Source organism: Furipterus horrens, unplaced genomic scaffold (assembly GCF_987537825.1).
Source record: "Furipterus horrens unplaced genomic scaffold, mFurHor1.1.pri manual_scaffold_9, whole genome shotgun sequence".
Classification (NCBI taxonomy): domain Eukaryota; kingdom Metazoa; phylum Chordata; class Mammalia; order Chiroptera; family Furipteridae; genus Furipterus; species Furipterus horrens.
In genome coordinates, this window is record NW_028327179.1 from 100,019,829 (window position 1) to 100,036,745 (window position 16,917).

The window sequence follows — 16,917 nt, forward strand, 5'->3', positions numbered from 1 at the left end:
CCCTGATCAGGAGGCAGAGCTATGAAAACAAGACTTGCCCCTTCTAGAGGCATCATCCTAGTGCCCAAAATGGAACCCCACACCGTGGGAGGGCTAGGAATGTCCCATGGACTCTCAGAGAGATCTGTCCAGATGGGTTATATGGGGTTTTGTGTCATCTCCCCTCAGCCTCACTCACCTTAGGACCCCTCCCACACCCCTTCCCATACACCCAGCCCAACCTCAGACAATCCTGCACCTGTTCTTACCCATGTCCACCCCAAATACATCCACTTACAGCCTCCTTACCACCCCCCCCCCATGTCCAAGTCAACTTATTATAGAGGGCAGTTTTTCTTTTAAAGATTTTATTTATTTATTTTCAGAGAAAGGGGAAGGGAGGGAGAGAACCATCGATGTGAGAGAGTCAGCTGGCTGCCTCTCGCATGCCCCCAACAAGGGACCTGGCGTGTAATCCAGGCATGTGCCATGACTGGGAATCGAACCAGGGATCTTTTGGTTCACAGGCTGGTGCTCAATGTACTGAGCCACAACAGTCAGGGCTACAGGGCACTTTTTTCCTGCCAGGCATTTGAAGGGGATGGGGGAGCAGATGAATGGGACAGAGCCACTACCCAAAAAGAAGTCGCAACCCAGTTGGGGAGGAAGCTACGCAAACACATAATTACACGGAAGAAGTAAGCGCTAAACAGGTCCAAGAGCTGTGCTAAGATGGGAGCCTTAGTCGGTCTGACCATCGGTCTGAGGTCGCGCCGTGATAAGCTGCTGGACCTCCATTATCAGTGGTTCTCAATCGTTGAGTTGGGGACGGGGGCGACGAATCAGAATCACCCGGGGAGCTCTGACCCGCCTGGGAAAGCGGGGTGGGGGCAACGCACGGGCCCTTGTTCTGAAAAAGAACTCCCCAGCCGATTGTATCCCTTCTTTCCCCGAACCAGCGTTCTACACTCCTTGGAGCCCCCGGGCCCACTAGAGTCCGCCGGGGAGGTCCGCGGCTGCCACGCTACTATGGATACCCAGGGGTAGGGCACGAACTTTGCACACTCTCAAAACGTCAACCAAAAGCCAGGTCATTCAGCGGGCGGAAGGCAGCATCGCATCCTGCTCGGCCCCGCCCACAGCTGAAGCAGACGGGCAGGCAGCTCCCTCAATCACAGCTCCGGAGGGAGGAGCGCTGACAAGGTTTCCTCCAATCACAACTTCCAAGATATTCATGAGTCTTTCCTCCAATCATCGACGAGGCGCGAAGGGGTTGTCGGGATGGGGGCCGGAGCCAACATGGAACCCTCAATGGGATAAGGGTGAAACTTCCGTTGCCGGCTGCTCCTTTCTCTCGCCCCGTCATGTTGGTGCACTTATTTCGGGTCGGGATTCGGGGAGGTCCTGTCCCAGGCAGACCGCTACTCCCCCTCAGCTTCCAGACATTCTCAGCCGTCAGGTAAAATGAGACAAACCTACTGGGAGCGCGGGGCCATTTGACCGGCTGGCCGGGCGTGGGGACCGCCGGGAGATAGAGTCCCGGCCTCGCGCAAGGCCTGCCGGGAGTTGTAGGCCGAACGGCCCGAGGCGGGGGGTGGGGGGTGGTGGAATGTCACTCCCCCGGGAATTGGTCTCAATTATTTATAGCGAAGAGCTAGGTGCCAGCAGGAGGCTCTGCGCACCTGTATCCGCGTGTGGGCCGACTGAGGGAAAGCTCTGGGTCAGTGACCCCGCCCGGTCTGCACTGCTTCCCCACTAGGGGGCGTCGAGCTGCACAGGTGTTGGCCCTTGAGGTCGCCGTCCCGGCCCCATCCTCTTTCTTGAAATTGGTCTGGCGATTTAGATAAAAATGATTCGTGTCCAGAGACATTTAGTATTGGCGGCGCTCCCAGGATTCAAAATGAGCTGAACAAAAATGGTTCCTCGATGTGGACGCTGTCAGCAGATAGTCTAGTAAGTTGCACCGTGTGTTCTTGTGTGTTCACTGTGCGCACGTTGGTCCAAAGAGAGAGACGGACACGAGTGGGAAACGGAGAGCGCCCTGAACTGAGACTTCGGTGTAAATGCTTTATGAGAAGGCACTGACTCCCTTCTGCTCCTGGATTGAATAACCTCAGGGCCAGGCAGGCGGGAGGCTCGCAGGGCGGGCGGGTGTGGGCTTGAGTCGTTCGGAAAGGCCATCTGCGTGAGAGCGGGCAAGGGCTGGGCGGGGCTGGCGCCGGAAGCGCCGGGGCTGGGAAGGAGCCCACCCGTTCTTGGCAGTGACCAAGCCCTGCTTAGAGCGTCAGTTTGGAGAAGACGAGGGAAGATGCGAAGTGCCTATGGTGAATTATTGAAACGTTTGAACAGTCCTCAGGGGAAGAGTAAGGGTATTAATATTATTTACGCCAGAAAGGAATCCAAGGAAAGAGATCCCATGATATTCAAGTATGAGTGTGTTCGTTTGTACAGTTTTTCAAATGTTCGCATCACAGCACAATAGATCAGAAAATGAACGTGTGGTTTGGGACCATTTAAACATGAATGTAATAGTGCCTTGGCCGGTGTGGCTCAGTGGGTTGGAGCAAAGTCTCATAAACAGAAAGGTCGTGGGTTCAATTCCCCATCAGAGCACATGCCTGGGTTGCAGGTTCTGTCCCATGTCAGGGTGCAAACGAGGCAACCAGTCGATGTTCCTCTCACGTGGGTGTTTCTCTCTGTCCCCCTTCCCTCACTCTCAAAAATCTGCAAGCATATCCTCAGGTGAGGATTAAATAAGTAAATAATTTTAAGAAGAGATGTTAAAAAAAAAAAATAGAATACATATTTTAAAATAGTGAACATATCATTTTGTGAAGCTTTTCAACTTTGTGACGCATATGTTCCTTGTACTGGGTTACAATGTAAAAATATTTTTTTACTGTTGACCTCAGTAAATCTAAAACTCAGCGAACACTGCAGTACTTGTCAGGTCAGAGTGCCCTGCATTTCTAAATGAGGGCATGCACTCAACAAACATCAACATTTGTAAACCTATTACGTTCTGCAGCGCTGCTGAGTGCTGAGGATGCAGTGGTGAATAAGGTAGTTTCCTGCTTTCAAGGAACAGATAGTCTAATGGGGAAGTTGGGCAATTACACAGGGCAGAAGGGGAGTCAGCTTCTCTATTTAAAATTTAGGACAGAGCCCTGGCTGGTGTGGCTCAGCGGCCTGAACGCCGGCCTGTGAACCAAGGAGGTCACAGGTTCAATTCCCTGTCAGGGCACGTGCCTGGGTTGCGGGCCAGGCCCCCACTTGGGAGTGTGCAAGAGGCAAATGATGTTTTTCTCGCACATCGATGTTTCTCTCCTTCTCTTTCTCCCTCCCTTTTCCTCTCTGAAAATAAATAAATAAAATCATTTTTTAAAAATTAAAATTTAGGACAGAGTACACTGTGAAAAACAAGACACAAAAACCAGACAGGTGGCCCTAACTGCTGTGGCCCAGTGGGTTGGGCAATTGTCCCGCAGACCAAAGGGTCACCAGTTCGATTCTCCGTCCAGGGCATGCACCTGGGTTGTGGGCCAGGTCCCCAGTTGGGGGCATGAAGGGGCAACCAATCGATGTTCCTCTCCCTCTCTTTCTTCCTCCCTTCCCCTCTCTCTAAAAGTAAGTAATATTTTTAAATCTTTAGAAAAGTGATAGGCAGGTGGAAAGGGGTGGATGGAGGCATAACAGAGACGACAAGAAGCGCCGTGTACCTGAAAGAAGGGAAGGCGGAGATAGAGCCTACAGGTAGGAGAGCGGGGAATATAGTCACAGTAAAGGAAGGCCCTCTTACTTACTTTGGTCTTTCTTTAAAAGCCTTTCCCCTTCAAGATCTCATTTGGATCTTTGAGCATCCCACCATATACTCTTGGCCAGCTAACTTCTGCTCCTAACAGGCCTCTGTAGACAGGCTTGACCTTTTCCAGCCATTCCCCTCTGCTGTGATCTTTAAAATGCAAATCTGATTATGTCACACCCCAGCCTAAAAACCAGAAATGGTCCTTATTGCCTTCCAAATTCCAACTGTGTCATAGGGACTGTAATGACTCTCCCCCCACCGCCACCCTTCCTGACCCCCTGAGACAGGAGGAGGGGCAGCCTCTACTCTGTGCTCTCTGAGTCCAGGGGGGTCTTTATTTGGTCTCTCCTGTTCACCCCCTGCTCCCTGTGCCTCAGAGCAGAGCGCTGCGCACAGTAGGCACTCAGCCTTGTGTTACCATCTTTAGATATGGAAGCTGCAGGAAAGAGGAGGTGACCTTGACAAGATGTGTTATGTGGATTTTTATTTCTTTTTCTTCCTTCAGCTGATGGAGGAGTGTGTCACCCTTTCCCTCCGTATGTTGTCACATAGGCACTTGAGGCCTCAGAGGAGGCAGGGTGATGGGGTGCAGTAAGCATCGACCGGCAGGCAGAAGACTTGGGTCCTGGCCCTGCCACACATGGCCTTGGGCACGTCACATAGGGCAAAGCAGAATGAACCTGGGTTCTGGAATCACACGTCAGGATTCACCTCCTGTCCCGATTCTCCTGCTCGGGGACAAATGATTAGCTCTCAGCCACACCTGAGTTTGCCGTCTGTCCAGTGCAAATAGTGGCATCTCCCTCCCAGGGACTCGGGGTCTGGGATCAGATGCAGCAGCGGGGCATTGACACTTGGAGGTGCAGTGGCAGCCACCGGCCGTGTGCCCTCCCCCACGTCTCTGAGCCGGATGCACTTAGGACGGCTGTGTCCTCTATGGGAAGGAAGTGACATGGGCCAGCTGCCATGCAGGGTGCCCTCCAGCTCTGATGTCCTGCGATCTGAACGCGTGGGTGGGAGCCGGTCACCAGCACAGAAGTGCCTCTGGAGGCCGAGAGGGCCTGACTGTCTGAGTGACTGCCCAGGGGATAGCGCCTTTAAGATTTCATGACATGCGCCTGTCTTGCTCCTCGGCTGCTTTGTGCGTGTGTGTGTCCCAAAGGGAGTGCCACCCTCCAGAGGGCTCAGCTCAGGGCTCACCCCGTTCACGTTCAGCTGAAGGAAGTCGGGGCCTCGAGCTAGGCAATGCGTTTCTCTCCCTGCAGGCGCTGTGATGGCCGCAGCAGCTCCCTCCTCCTCGGGGCCATGGCCCAGCTGCGGCGTCAGCTCCGGGCTCGCCTCCCCCGAGCGCCCCCGGCTCCCCGCCGAAGCCCCTCTGCCTGGCACTGGTTTGGGGGAGCCCTCCTGGGCACCATGGTACTGAGTAAGGGCCCCCGCCTCTGCCTCGTGGCACTGTGTGAGGCCGAAGAGGCCCCTCCTGCCTACTCCAGGCCTTACGTCACTGAGTCCCACTTTAACTGGAAGCTCTTCTGGCAGTTTCTGCGCCCCCACCTGCTGGTCCTGGGGGCGGCCATCATGGTGAGGTCTTCCCCCGCACCCCAAAAACCAGGGATAGGGAAAGACCCGGCCAGAGCAGCGCAGCGCCAGCCTGCCTGCCTTGTGGGGTCTCAGAGGAGACTTCAGGGAGCAGCAGGGCTGGCCTGAGGGCAGGGCCAAGGGGTTCCCAGAGACCCGACGCAGGGCGGCTGGGGGTGCAGGGTTCAGGGGTCCCCGGGGCCTGGCAGCCTGAGCTTTGAGTCTCAAAGTCACAGGAGCAGCCAGAGCACGGACAGCAGCAGGAGAGGAAGGGCCAAGGTCAGGGCTGGGAGTGGGGAAGAGTATGGCCCCTCTACATGTCTGCGCCCACCCCACCCCCCAGCTGGCACTGGGTGCGGCCCTGGCGAACGTGCAGATCCCCCTGCTCCTGGGCCAGCTGGTGGAGATTGTGGCCAAGTACACGAGGGACCACGTGGGCAGCTTCCCGCACGAGTCCCGGAGTCTCAGCACCCACCTGCTCATCCTCTATGGCCTCCAGGTATGGCGGGAGGGGCGGGCCCGGGGGCAGGCCGAGGAGCCGCCGGGCCCCTCTGAGTGCCCGGGCCTCTCTCCCAGGGACTGCTGACCTTCGGGTACCTGGTGCTCCTGTCCCGCATCGGCGAGCGCATGGCCGTGGACATGCGGAAGGCCCTCTTCAGCAGCCTGCTCCAGTACGCCGGCCGCGGGGTGCGGGCTGTGGGCAGGGGGGACCACCGGGCCCCGCGGGGTCCTGGTGGATTGTGGAGGTGGGCTAGGTCGCTTCTTCCTGAGGTAATGTCTCCCTCTCTCCCCGACCTGCGGCCCTGCGTCCCCCCCACCAGGCAGGACATCGCTTTCTTCGATGCCAAAAAGACCGGGCAGCTGGTGAGCCGGCTGACAACTGACGTTCAGGAGTTCAAATCATCGTTCAAACTTGTCATCTCCCAGGTCGGTGGCCCAGGCCCCCCCACCTCGACACCCCCAGCTCAGCCTCACAGCCCCACCCTGCCCCACCTGTTGGGCCCCAAGCCCGGCAAGGGTATGGGTGAAGGACAGGGGAAGTTCATGGAAGGGATGCGCCAGGGCAGTGTCCAAGGTCAGGATAAGCTGTTTCTCTCCTGTTCTGAAATCCTACCCCCCCAGAAATCCTTCCCAAGGACTCGGGCAGGAGCCTTTCCGGGCCCAGCTTGCCAAGAGCAGAATCACCCTGGCCTGCCTGGCCCCCAGAACTGCTGGCACGCTGACAAGCGCTGAGGACAATGCGCTGTGGCTTTTCCTGTATCCCTGACGTCCTCTCCTTGTGCACCCTGTCGGTGCCGGGGCTGCTGCGTCACGGCGACACCGGCCCACCGCACCCGCACGTGACTCTGCTCAGTGTTCGGAGCAGAAAGCAAGGCAGACTGGGATCTGTTGGGAAGGATGCCATGACTGCAGACACTCCTCCAGTCCCCCGTGCCTGCTGCTCAAGAGAGGGTCACGCTGGCCCTGGCCGGTGCGGCTCAGCGGGCCGAGCGCCAGCCCGCGAACCAGTTGGGGCCTGCAGGCGGCAACCGATGATGTTTCTCATCACACGCTGATGTTCTCTTACACTCTTTCACTCCCCTCCTTCCCCTCACTCCCAAAAAAATAAAATAAAATCTTAAAAAGAAAGAAAGGGTCATGGCCCGTGACCAGCAGAGCCGGTGCCAGACTGCCCTCCTGCCTCCTTGCCTCTCCCAGGGGCTGCGAAGCTGCACCCAGGTGGCCGGCTGCCTGGTGTCCCTATCCGTGCTGTCCCCGCGCCTCACTCTGCTGCTGATGGTGGCCACGCCTGCCCTGATGGGGGTTGGCACCCTGATGGGCTCAGCTCTCCGAAAACTGTCTCGCCAGTGTCAGGAGCAGGTACCAGAATTTCTGCCCCCCCCCCCCCCCCCCCCGTACCCTGACCCCCTTTCCCTCTGCCCTGTCACTCCTCCCTGACACCCACCTGACTCCCTTTCCCCCGGACTCCTTGCAGATCGCCCGGGCCACAGGGGTCGCCGATGAGGCCCTGGGTAACGTGCGCACTGTGAGAGCCTTCGCCATGGAGCAGTGGGAAGAGGAGTGAGTCCCGGGCAGGGGCGCAGCCCAAAGCAGGGGGCCTCCCCAGGCGCACTCCCACCCACCCTGCGCCCTGGCTGCGCTGCTTTCTGAGGGCTGGGCTCGGCCTCTGTCCCCAGACGCTACAGAGCGGAGCTAGAGGCGTCCCGCTGTAAGGCAGAGACGCTGGGCAGAGGCATTGCCGTGTTCCAGGGGCTCTCCAACATCGCCTTCAACTGTGAGTGAGCGGAGGCCCCCCAGGGGGCGGGGCTGGGGCGGGCGCAGGACAGGTCCCAGCAGGGTGGCTCTCACCTGCTTGAGGTCCTTGGGTGGCAGGACCCGCATCACTGCTGGTAATGCTGGCAGGCAGTGGGCAGGCGGGCTGATGTCACAACCGAGCTATGTAGCACGTCACCTGCTGCCTGGGAGGCAGCCACAGAAGTGGCCCCTCCCGCCCCTTGTTTCTAAATGAGGAAACTAAGACCATCCAGGTGACTCACCCAAACTGCAAGCCAGCCTCAGGCTCCCTCCTCTGCTTCCAGTCGTGTGGTCCCTAACCACCTGTCCCTCTGCCCCTGCAGGCATGGTGTTGGGCACCCTGTTCATTGGGGGCTCCCTCGTGGCAGGACAGCAGCTGAGTGGGGGAGACCTCATGTCCTTCCTGGTGGCCTCCCAGACCGTGCAGAGGTGAGTGTGGGGCGGTTCCCATTCCTCAGGAGCCCTGTGGGCTGAAGGACAGGGTGCCCACATGCGACTGCAGTGAACACCAATGAGAGGAGAAGGCGCCTTGCCCTCCCCCTGCGCCCCTCAGGCCTGACTCGCTGAGGACACGCAGAAATGCACTTGTCATGTTCAGCCTTCCAAACAACTCAGGAGCTTTAAAAAAAATTTTTTTTTTTCTTAAATGCCCTGACTAGGAAGTGAACCAGCAACCTTTTGGTTCACAGGCCAGCACTCAATCCACTGAGTCACACCAGCCAGGGCCTAAAAAAATTTTTTTTAACTATAGTAAAATGCACATAACATAAAGCTTACCATCTTAACTATTTTTAAGCGCACAGTTTAGCGGTGTCACGTTCACTGACATTGTCATGCAGCCGTCACCACCATCGTCCTCAGACACTCTGTCCCCGTTGAACAACAACGCCCAGGACCCTCTCCCCAGGCCCTGGCACCACCGCTCCACTCCCAGTCTCTGTGAACCCAGCCACTCTGGGCACTCCTTGAAGTGGGATCAGAGGGCATCTGTCCTTTGTGACGGGCTCATTTCCCTCGGCTTAACGTCTTCCAGGTTCATTCTCGATGTCACAGGTGTCAGGGTTTCTCCCTTTTCAGAGCTAAGCTTCCGCATATGGACGGACCATCCATGACACGCTCTTTAAGAGCTGGCCTGGCATCCTCTGGCCCCACCCTGGTGGCTCCTTGTGCTGATTGCTCTGAGACCCACCTGCTGCCCTGGGCCCCGTCTGCCCATGGGCAGCCCAGAGCGTGGCTGACGCAGCCACAGGGCAGCCCAGGGCCCCTCGTCCCCGTGTCTTCCTCCCCAGTGAACACCAGCAGGGCCTTCTGCCGCACATGCCCCCCCGTGCACGCAGAGGTACGTGACGCAGACACATGGGACGGTAAACCACTGGAGAGAGTGGGTGTGCTGTCCTGAGTCCGGAAGAGGGAAGACCTGTGCCACGGGCCACCCGGGGCCGTGCCCCTGCCCACTGCTCCCTGCTCTGTTGGAACCCGGGGCCTAGCTTTGCTGCACAACCTCCCTCTGCCTCTCACAGCCTCTCTCCACCAGCCTCGTCAGGCAGAAGGACAGGACTCCCATCCTCAGCTCCACATCTGCCCGGGGCTCCTGGTCCTGGGTGGCGTCATCCTGCCGCCAGCCTGCGGGGCTCAGAGGCTCTGACCGTTACAGGGAAGGGACTTGGGGGCCCCCCAGCTCACACTTGGCCTCTCGCTTTAGTCCTGAGGACCCTTATGGACCTGCTGGCTCCCTTCGTGCTGCCACAGCTGGGCCTTCCGTGGCGCGGTGGCAGGAACGGAACGTCTTGTGGGGAAGGCAGCTGCGCCCCCAGGCCTGGCCTCCCCCCTCAGACTCCCCTCCCGCTGGCCCCCACCTCGCTTCCGGGCCTGAGTGCAGACCTCCCCCTCCTCCCCGCTGCCCTGCCTCGTAACCCTTCAGCAGAGTTCACGACAGACACAAGGAAGGCCTGGGAGTCCGTCTGCACAGTGTCTCACAGGCTGCCACTTGGGGCCGCTCCCCCAGCCCCAGGCCCTGGGCCTGTTCTTTTGGGGGCTGCTCAGCTCATGGGAATTTTTCATTAGCCACCTTGGAGGAATTTTAAAAGCTGGTGTGTTTCCTCCCGGGGTCCAGCCGGGGAGAGGGGAGGGGAGGGAGGCAGCACTGCGCTGCTTTCAAGCAGTCCCGGCCTTTGGGCCCCATCCAGGGGTTCTTTTTTGGTGGTACTGGGACGCCCAGGGAGATGGGGAGGTGTCTGGACAGAGCACAGTCAGGGCGGGGCCACCTGGCCCGCATCCAGGCCTGGGCCCTCCTGGGAGTGCCCCCTGCCCAGGCAGGCCTCCAGGGAGAGCCTTGTGAGCCGCCTCTGAACCCAGGCCATCGCTGCCCAGCGAGTCATGTGCCTCCGGTTTTCGGTTGCCACCCGGCACCTCTGCCAGGCACTAATGGCTTCCAGATCGCTCCCTCTCATCCGCAGATAACTCGCTGTCCTGGCTCTTCCTTGCCCAGCGCCTCCCTGCTCCCCTTGGCAAGTGCTGATGGCCGTGAGCCCGCCAGAGCCACTTCCTTGCAGGCTCTTGGGGAAGGTTCTGCACAGAGTCAGGCTCCCACACTGTCACGGGCCGCCCAGGACAGTCAGGACCTGGTGACTAACAAGCAGTGACTCACCTTCCTGCCAGCAGCCCCACCTGATGGAGGTGACCGGCTGTCTAGACAGCTGGAGACTTGCCATCTCGCACAGAGGGCAAGCACACAATGAAGCTTCTCCACGGTTTTGTTTTGGGGTGTCCCCAGAGTTCCCCTCATGATCCAGTGTCTTCTGTTTTCTTCTTTCTCTGAGAGGACTAACATCTGTTTTCCCCCTTAAGTAGTCCTTGCTCCCCGCTCAGGTCGACAGCGCTGGGTGGGACCTGCCCCTGTGGGCCTACACCCCGACTGCCATCAGTGGTGCCAGCGCGGTCCCTGCACGGGAGCCAGCTCCGCCCTGCAGCAGTAGGCGCGTGGGGTCCAGCCACACAGAGCCCCGCGGTCCCCAGCCCTGAGGCTGTGACGGTCATCAGCCTCTTCCCGCCAAGGGGAGGTCCGAAAGAAGGGACTTGCCCTGTGACCCGCTGGGCCCAGGGCTGCTGGAGTTCCAGATCCGGGGAGTGTCTGTCCTCTGCTTCGGCCCCAGGCCACCTGTCGCCCCAGCCTGCGTCCCCACGTCCCCATGCACCTTGGGCCGGCCTCTCAGCCCTTCTCTTCCACTCCTCACAGGTCCATGGCCAACCTCTCTGTCCTGTTTGGCCAGGTGAGTGGCAGAGTCGGGCAGGGGTCTGGTCAGCCCCGACGTCACCTGCGCGCTTCAGGAGCAGGGTGTTGGGCAGAGGGGAGGCCACACCGGCCCGCGTGGGGGAGTCCAGGTGGTGCTGCTGTGGCCCACGCCCTCACCGCACACTTGCCCCTCCCAGGTGGTGCGGGGGCTCAGCGCGGGCGCCCGGGTGTTCGAGTACATGGCTCTGCGCCCAAGCATCCCGCTGTCCGGGGGCTGCTGCATCCCCAGGGAGCAGCTGCGTGGGTCCGTCACGTTCCACAACGTCAGCTTCAGGTCTGTGTCAGCAGACGGGCGCAGAGGCTCCCTCTGGGCTGGGGGCCCACGTCCCCCCTAAACAAGCCCCCTCGGGGGTGCAGCAAGACTTCAGGAGGGGCCGGGCCCTGGTCTGACCGAGGGTGTCTTGGCCCCCCAGTTACCCCTGCCGCCCTGGCTTCCCGGTGCTCCAAGACTTCACCCTCACGCTGCCCCCTGGCAGGATCGTGGCCCTTGTGGGCCAGTCGGGCGGAGGTAAGGGGAACCCACCGTCTCCCACCCTGTGACTTGCCCCCGGTGGCAGTCAGTCAGTGGAACCCCTCCCCTGCCACCACGGGTCCCTCCCTGGCACCGGCTCCAGAAACCTGTGCCCCCTCCCTAACGGCCCCATCTCCGCACCCCCGATTTCCCAGGAAAGACCACCGTGGCGTCCCTGCTTGAGCGCTTCTACGACCCCACAGCAGGCATGGTGACGCTGGACGGGCGGGACCTGCGCACCCTCGACCCCTCCTGGCTGCGGGGCCAGGTCATCGGCTTCATCAGCCAGGTGCGGGGAGCTCTCCTCGCCGCGCAGGGCACCAGGGAGTATCTACTCAGTCCGTCTCCTTCCTCCCACGGTCCTGCCTCTCCTCAGTCCTCATGGCACCTGGGCCTTTCCTCCTTCCCAGCTCAGCGTCCCTGGTGGGGGGTGGCTGGCCTCCTTGGCTTTTCCTGGCACTCCTTGGGGGCTGAGGCCTTCTTCTCTGCCCTTGTCTCGTGGGACAGGATGCGCTCCCCGACTCAAGCCAGCCAGGCAGGTGGGGCTGGGAAGGCTGTTTGGGACCCCTGGGTTCTGTGACAAGCCCTTGGTGTCCAGAGGCCTAGAGGCGTCCGCATGGTGTCGCTGGGCACTGCTGGCCACCACCCACCCGCTGAGCACATCCCTGACACTGTCTCTGCTTGAGGTGGTGCCGCCCATAGAAGGTCCCCCTTCCTGCTGGGTGTGGACCCCTGAGGGCTGCCGCCCCGCAGAAGGAAGCCGCAGCGCACACCCTCCTTCCTCACTCCTCCAGAGAGGCGGGCTCTGCGGGGACTCGGCCTCCCCTGATGCGAGGGACCTGTTCTCGCTTGGCCTGTAACTCAACTGTCCCTCCCTGCCCTGCCCTGCCCTCCGAGGGGTCCTGGTGTGACCAAAAGATCCTCTCCTGACACACCCCTTGGGGTCTGGGTCAGAGTCTGAGCGTTTCCTGTGGCTCCCCGCCCCGACCCCACCCCAGGAGCCGGTGCTGTTCGGAACGACAATCATGGAGAACATCCGCTTTGGGAAGCCAGGTGCCTCCGATGAGGAGGTTTACGCCGCTGCCCGGGAAGCCAACGCGCACGGGTTCATCTCCGCCTTCCCCGAGGGCTACGACACCGTCGTCGGTGAGTGCTGGGCCGCTGCCGCTGGGGCCCGCAGGGGACAGGCTTCTGCAGGACTGTGGCCAGTGGGGACAGGGGAGTCCAGGCACAGGCTGGCTACAGAGAAAGACACACCACACAGACAGTCGGCTGCATAGCAACATTCCAGTCAATGACGGACCACACGGGGGAGTGATGGGAGTGCACGTGGAGCCTCGGTGTGTCGTGGGCTGTACCATCTGCGATCGCGCGGCGACACACTTCTGAGAATGTGTCCGTCATTAAGTGATATGTGACGGTACAGGACTGGCCAGGGACACAGCGGCCCGGGTACTGGGCACCTGCAGAGCTTACTGGGGCCCTGCATGCTGTGACCCAACCAGGCGCACTGGGTGTGACCTCATGGCCAGCCGTCCTGCTGGTCCCTGTGCCATCCCTGTCCTGCTTTTTAACTTAAAGGGTTTCCCTGTCACAGTGGGTGGGCAGGGGTGAGCGGGGCCCTCTGTGCGGGTCCCCCAGGGAGGGAGCCCAGGGGGCTGTGGAAGGCCTGCTGGGCTGACCGCACGGTGGCCAGCGGGCCGCTTGAAGCGCGCCGGACGTCCTCCCCCCGCCTCTGGGGCCACGTTTACGGTCCAGCCTGGGCCGTGCTGCCCATGGCCCACAGATCTCACGGCGCCGGCGTGTCTGGGTTCCCAGCCTTCCCGTGGACCTCGGCCGCAGTCCAACTGAGCTTCCCCGGCCCGGGCGGCGTCCTCGTCGGTAGCCGTCCTGCGCGTGCTGTTAGTGGCCCATCTGGTCCCCTCTCTCTCGGGTCCCACAGCTGTCCCGGTGGCACTGGCCTTGGACCTTGGGTGCAGCAGCACGCTCTTGGGCCTCCCTTGCTGCGGCGTGCCTGTCGTCACTTTGAGGCCCTTTTTGGCTCCCAGGCTGCCACCCCTGCAGTTCTCCCCAAATGTGGTCTCCCCAGAATGTCCAGGAGGTGGGCTTCGAGTTCCCCTGTGCCCGCCCCCCCCCCCCCCCCCCGGAGCCTGCACCTGGGCCCTGGATGTCCCCACAGCAGCAGAGACCCAGGAGGCCGGGAAGGCAGCTAGAACTGCAGGTCCCGTCCTGGCTCTGACGCCCTGAAGCCCACCACGTGCACAGGTCACGTCACCGTGCACAAGTGTGCGTGCGTTCGCTGAGGGATGCGGGAGCCGACACGGGTGGGCGCTGCCCTGGCCTCTGCAAGGTGCCCCTCTGCAGGGCGTCCCCAGGGGCAGAGCTGAGGGCTGCTTCCTCCGCAGGCGAGCGGGGCAGAACCCTGTCTGGTGGCCAGAAGCAGCGCCTGGCCATCGCCCGCGCCCTCATCAAGCAGCCCACGGTGCTGATCCTGGACGAGGCGACCAGCGCCCTGGACTCGGAGTCGGAGCGGGTCGTGCAGGAGGCTCTGGACCGGGCGAGCACCGGCCGCACTGTGCTGGTCATCGCCCACCGGCTCAGCACCGTGCGGGGGGCCCACCACATCGTCGTCATGGCCCACGGCCGTGTCTGCGAGGTCAGCGGGGCCTGGGGGCCGGCTGGGTGGCTGGGGACAGCGGGAGCCGTGGGCCCAGTGGAACGGCCGGAGGACAGCAGGGAGGTGGTGTTCGCAAATACAGATGTGCTGCTGCATCTGGAGCCAGCTGTGCTTCCGTTTCTGTGTCCTCTGAAGGCACCGGCTAACACGAAGCCAGCCCTGCACCCTGAGCTGGGTGGGTGACCACCTCCCCCTCCCTCCTCTGCAGACGGGGACCCATGAAGAGCTCCTGAGGAAAGGCGGCTTCTACGCGGAGCTCATCAGGAGACAGGCCCTGGCCACGCCGCCCCCTGAGGTGCCCAGAGGCCCCGGGAGCCGCCACCCGGAGTCCTGAGCGCAGCCCTCTGCTCTGGCTGCTGCCCAGCGTCGGTGCCCGGGGCTGAGGACTGAGCCCCCAGAGGGCCAGCGTGCTGGGCCGCAGGCTGCGCCCTGCTCACAGTAAAACCCAGGACAGGCCCGGGGCTGGCAGGATGGGGCTGCTGCCGGGCTGCCGCCCTCCCACCAGAGCCTCCGCGGATGAGGCTGAGCCCCCAGCCCCTGCCCTGCCCCCTGCCTCACCCCCTCAGACCTGCCGGCCTCCCTTCTGCCTGGCAGCCTGAAGGCATCCGGCCCGCTCTGAGGACAGCGGCTCAGGGACAGGGAGTGGGTAGAGGACTCACACTGGGCTTCTCCCCCACAGCAAGCCGGACCTCAGTCCTAGGTTGGCTCGTACCCCTTCGTCCCCACTGCCTCTCTGGGCCCTGGGAGGAGCGCCTGCCCTCAAGCCAGCCCCTTGAACCACAGTGCCAAACCTCAGAACCAGTTCTCTTCCTTCACACAGCCCTTGTTTCTAGGGTCCTCCCTCTCCCTCCGAATGGGACAGATGCCCAGCAGGCCGTCGGGGATGGGGAGGAGGGGCGGGCACTCTGTGGTCCTGCCTGGCGCGCTCACCATCGCCCAGGGCCGTGCCTGGAGGCTGTCACCTGGGCAGATTGTGGACAGCCCCCTCTACGTGAGGACACCAAACTCCAGCCTTGGGGGCGCATAGTACCAGCCATCACCAGCCTTGAGAAGAGGTTAATGCTCAGCCCCTTGGGCTGACAAAATACAAAGCCTGCCAGAGCGGGGAAGATAGGACTGGAGCCCCACCTTGAAAGAGGACTGGCCAGCTGCCCGAGCGCCTGGGCCTGTGGCCCTATTGCTGTGCACGAAGTCCTGCGAGCGGCCGGTCTCCCAGCAGCCCTCGCGGGTGCCCCGCCTGCCTGGTTCTGCCCACGTCACCTTCACAGCCACGTCCAGGCTGGGGTCCCCGCTGAGCCCTGCCCTCTGTTGGGAAGAGGAGTTGCCTGCGCCAGGCCTTCAGGGCCGACGAACCGTCTTGGGTTTGTTCTGCGGCACAGAGCGTGAGGCCATGGTGCAAGGGCAGGAGCAGCGTTGCCTGCTGCTGGAGGCCAGCCTGGAGGAGACAGCAGTGGGCCATGGGTGAGTGCAGGAGCTGGGGCAGAGCCCACAGCCATTTCTGGGTGTGACTTAGGGCCAGCAGCCACAGCTGCTCCACTTGCTGACCAGTGGATGGGAGGTCCCATCCCAGAAGCAGAGCATAGTGCTGACTCTGGGTTATTTGGCCACTAAACACCTAGTGCAGCCGAGAGCCAAGTCCACACTGGCGTGCCTGGCCCCTTCCTCTGAAGAGCCGGCTGGGGCCAGTTCCCACTCCTGAGGTCCCAGCCTCAGGCCTCTGACACCAGGCTCTAGGTCTCTCCTTCCCCTTCAGGGTGGCTTCTACAAACCCTGCCTCTGCCACTGCCCCAGCTCGGCCAGGGACGCGAGAGCCCGGTGAGTCTTCTGCGGCAGGAAGGCCCTGAGGTTGGCACTGTGTGGCCTGAAGCTCGGCCTCGGCTCCTTTGCCTGTTCAGCATGGAGCCTGAGCCTGGCTGTGCTTCATCTTGAAAGCTTGTCTTTTGGGCGCTGGCTGGGTGGCTCAGTTGGTTAGAGCTTCGTCCCAATACACCAAGGTTGCAGGTTCAATCCTCAGTCAAGGCACATACAAGAAACAACCAGTGAATACATAAATAATTGGAACAGCAAATTGATGTTCTCCCTCCCTCCCTCTAAAATCAATTAAAAAAGCTTTTTTAAAAAGTTCGAATGGGATCGTCTGTGGTTGAGTACTGAAGATTTACAATGCTGCAGCCTCCAGACGTGGTCACATCTGGGCCCTAAACCATGGAATCCACTCATTCTACCCAAACTTCATTAAGCACCTGTCATGCCCCCGCCCCCTGATGGGGATGGCAGTCCCTGAAGCCCGCAGTCCCGTCAGGACAGATGGGTGGGCAGGCGGCTGCAGCACAGCGTGATTGTGCTGTGACTGCGTCTTCTTGTGGCCAGGAGTCCACCGACGTGACCCAGCGGCCTCAAATGCTTTGCGGGAAGAGGAGTAGAAGTCAGCCAGTGGGGTCAGACTCGCTTTCACTCGGGCCCACAGTGCAGCGGGTGTCCCTCCATTCCCCAGACACGGAGGCGGGCCAGAGTGGGGGTGCTGGTGGGTGAGCTGCGTGAGGACCAGGCCCTGACACCGCCCTCCATGCCCCGTCTGGGCTGGCTCCCACGGCCCTCCGCTGCCCAGCCCTCCTGCTACCCTCCCTTGTCCTCTGCACCTCGGGTTCCTGAGACTTCCTCATCCCTCTCAGGCCAGGTGACAGTAACGTCACAGGCCATGCTCTGCTTTCTGGAGGTGTCTGCTCCAGCTGCTGGGAGGTCCCCCCTAGGGCCCCATCGCCTCTTCAGTCAGACGTGCCAGC

General features: G+C 61.2%; 1 protein-coding gene across 1 annotated transcript; it reads left to right on the forward strand.

The window, feature by feature from the left end:
• Window positions 1-1,282: 1,282 nt before the first annotated feature.
• ABCB8 (ATP binding cassette subfamily B member 8) lies at window positions 1,283-14,725 on the forward strand. Its single transcript, XM_090287685.1, has 16 exons — window positions 1,283-1,438; window positions 5,050-5,362; window positions 5,703-5,858; window positions 5,936-6,030; window positions 6,181-6,286; window positions 7,058-7,219; window positions 7,335-7,420; window positions 7,537-7,634; window positions 7,978-8,083; window positions 10,890-10,923; window positions 11,084-11,220; window positions 11,360-11,454; window positions 11,613-11,746; window positions 12,456-12,603; window positions 13,863-14,113; window positions 14,343-14,725. The coding sequence occupies exons 1-16, from the start codon at window positions 1,344-1,346 to the stop codon at window positions 14,466-14,468; spliced, it is 2,142 nt and encodes a 713-aa protein (XP_090143811.1). The 5' UTR covers window positions 1,283-1,343; the 3' UTR covers window positions 14,469-14,725.
• The last annotated feature ends 2,192 nt before the right edge of the window (window positions 14,726-16,917 follow it).

What these genes read in the sequence shown, in the direction of transcription:
- ABCB8 (XM_090287685.1), top strand. Translation starts at nt 1,344, where the DNA reads ATGTTGGTGCACTTATTTCGGGTCGGGATTCGGGGAGGTCCTGTCCCA. An exon ending in TCATCCTCTATGGCCTCCAG is followed by an intron (nt 5,859 to 5,935) that starts GTATGGCGGGAG and finishes CCTCTCTCCCAG; the next exon opens with GGACTGCTGACCTTCGGGTA. An exon ending in CTCCAACATCGCCTTCAACT is followed by an intron (nt 7,635 to 7,977) that starts GTGAGTGAGCGG and finishes CTGCCCCTGCAG; the next exon opens with GCATGGTGTTGGGCACCCTG.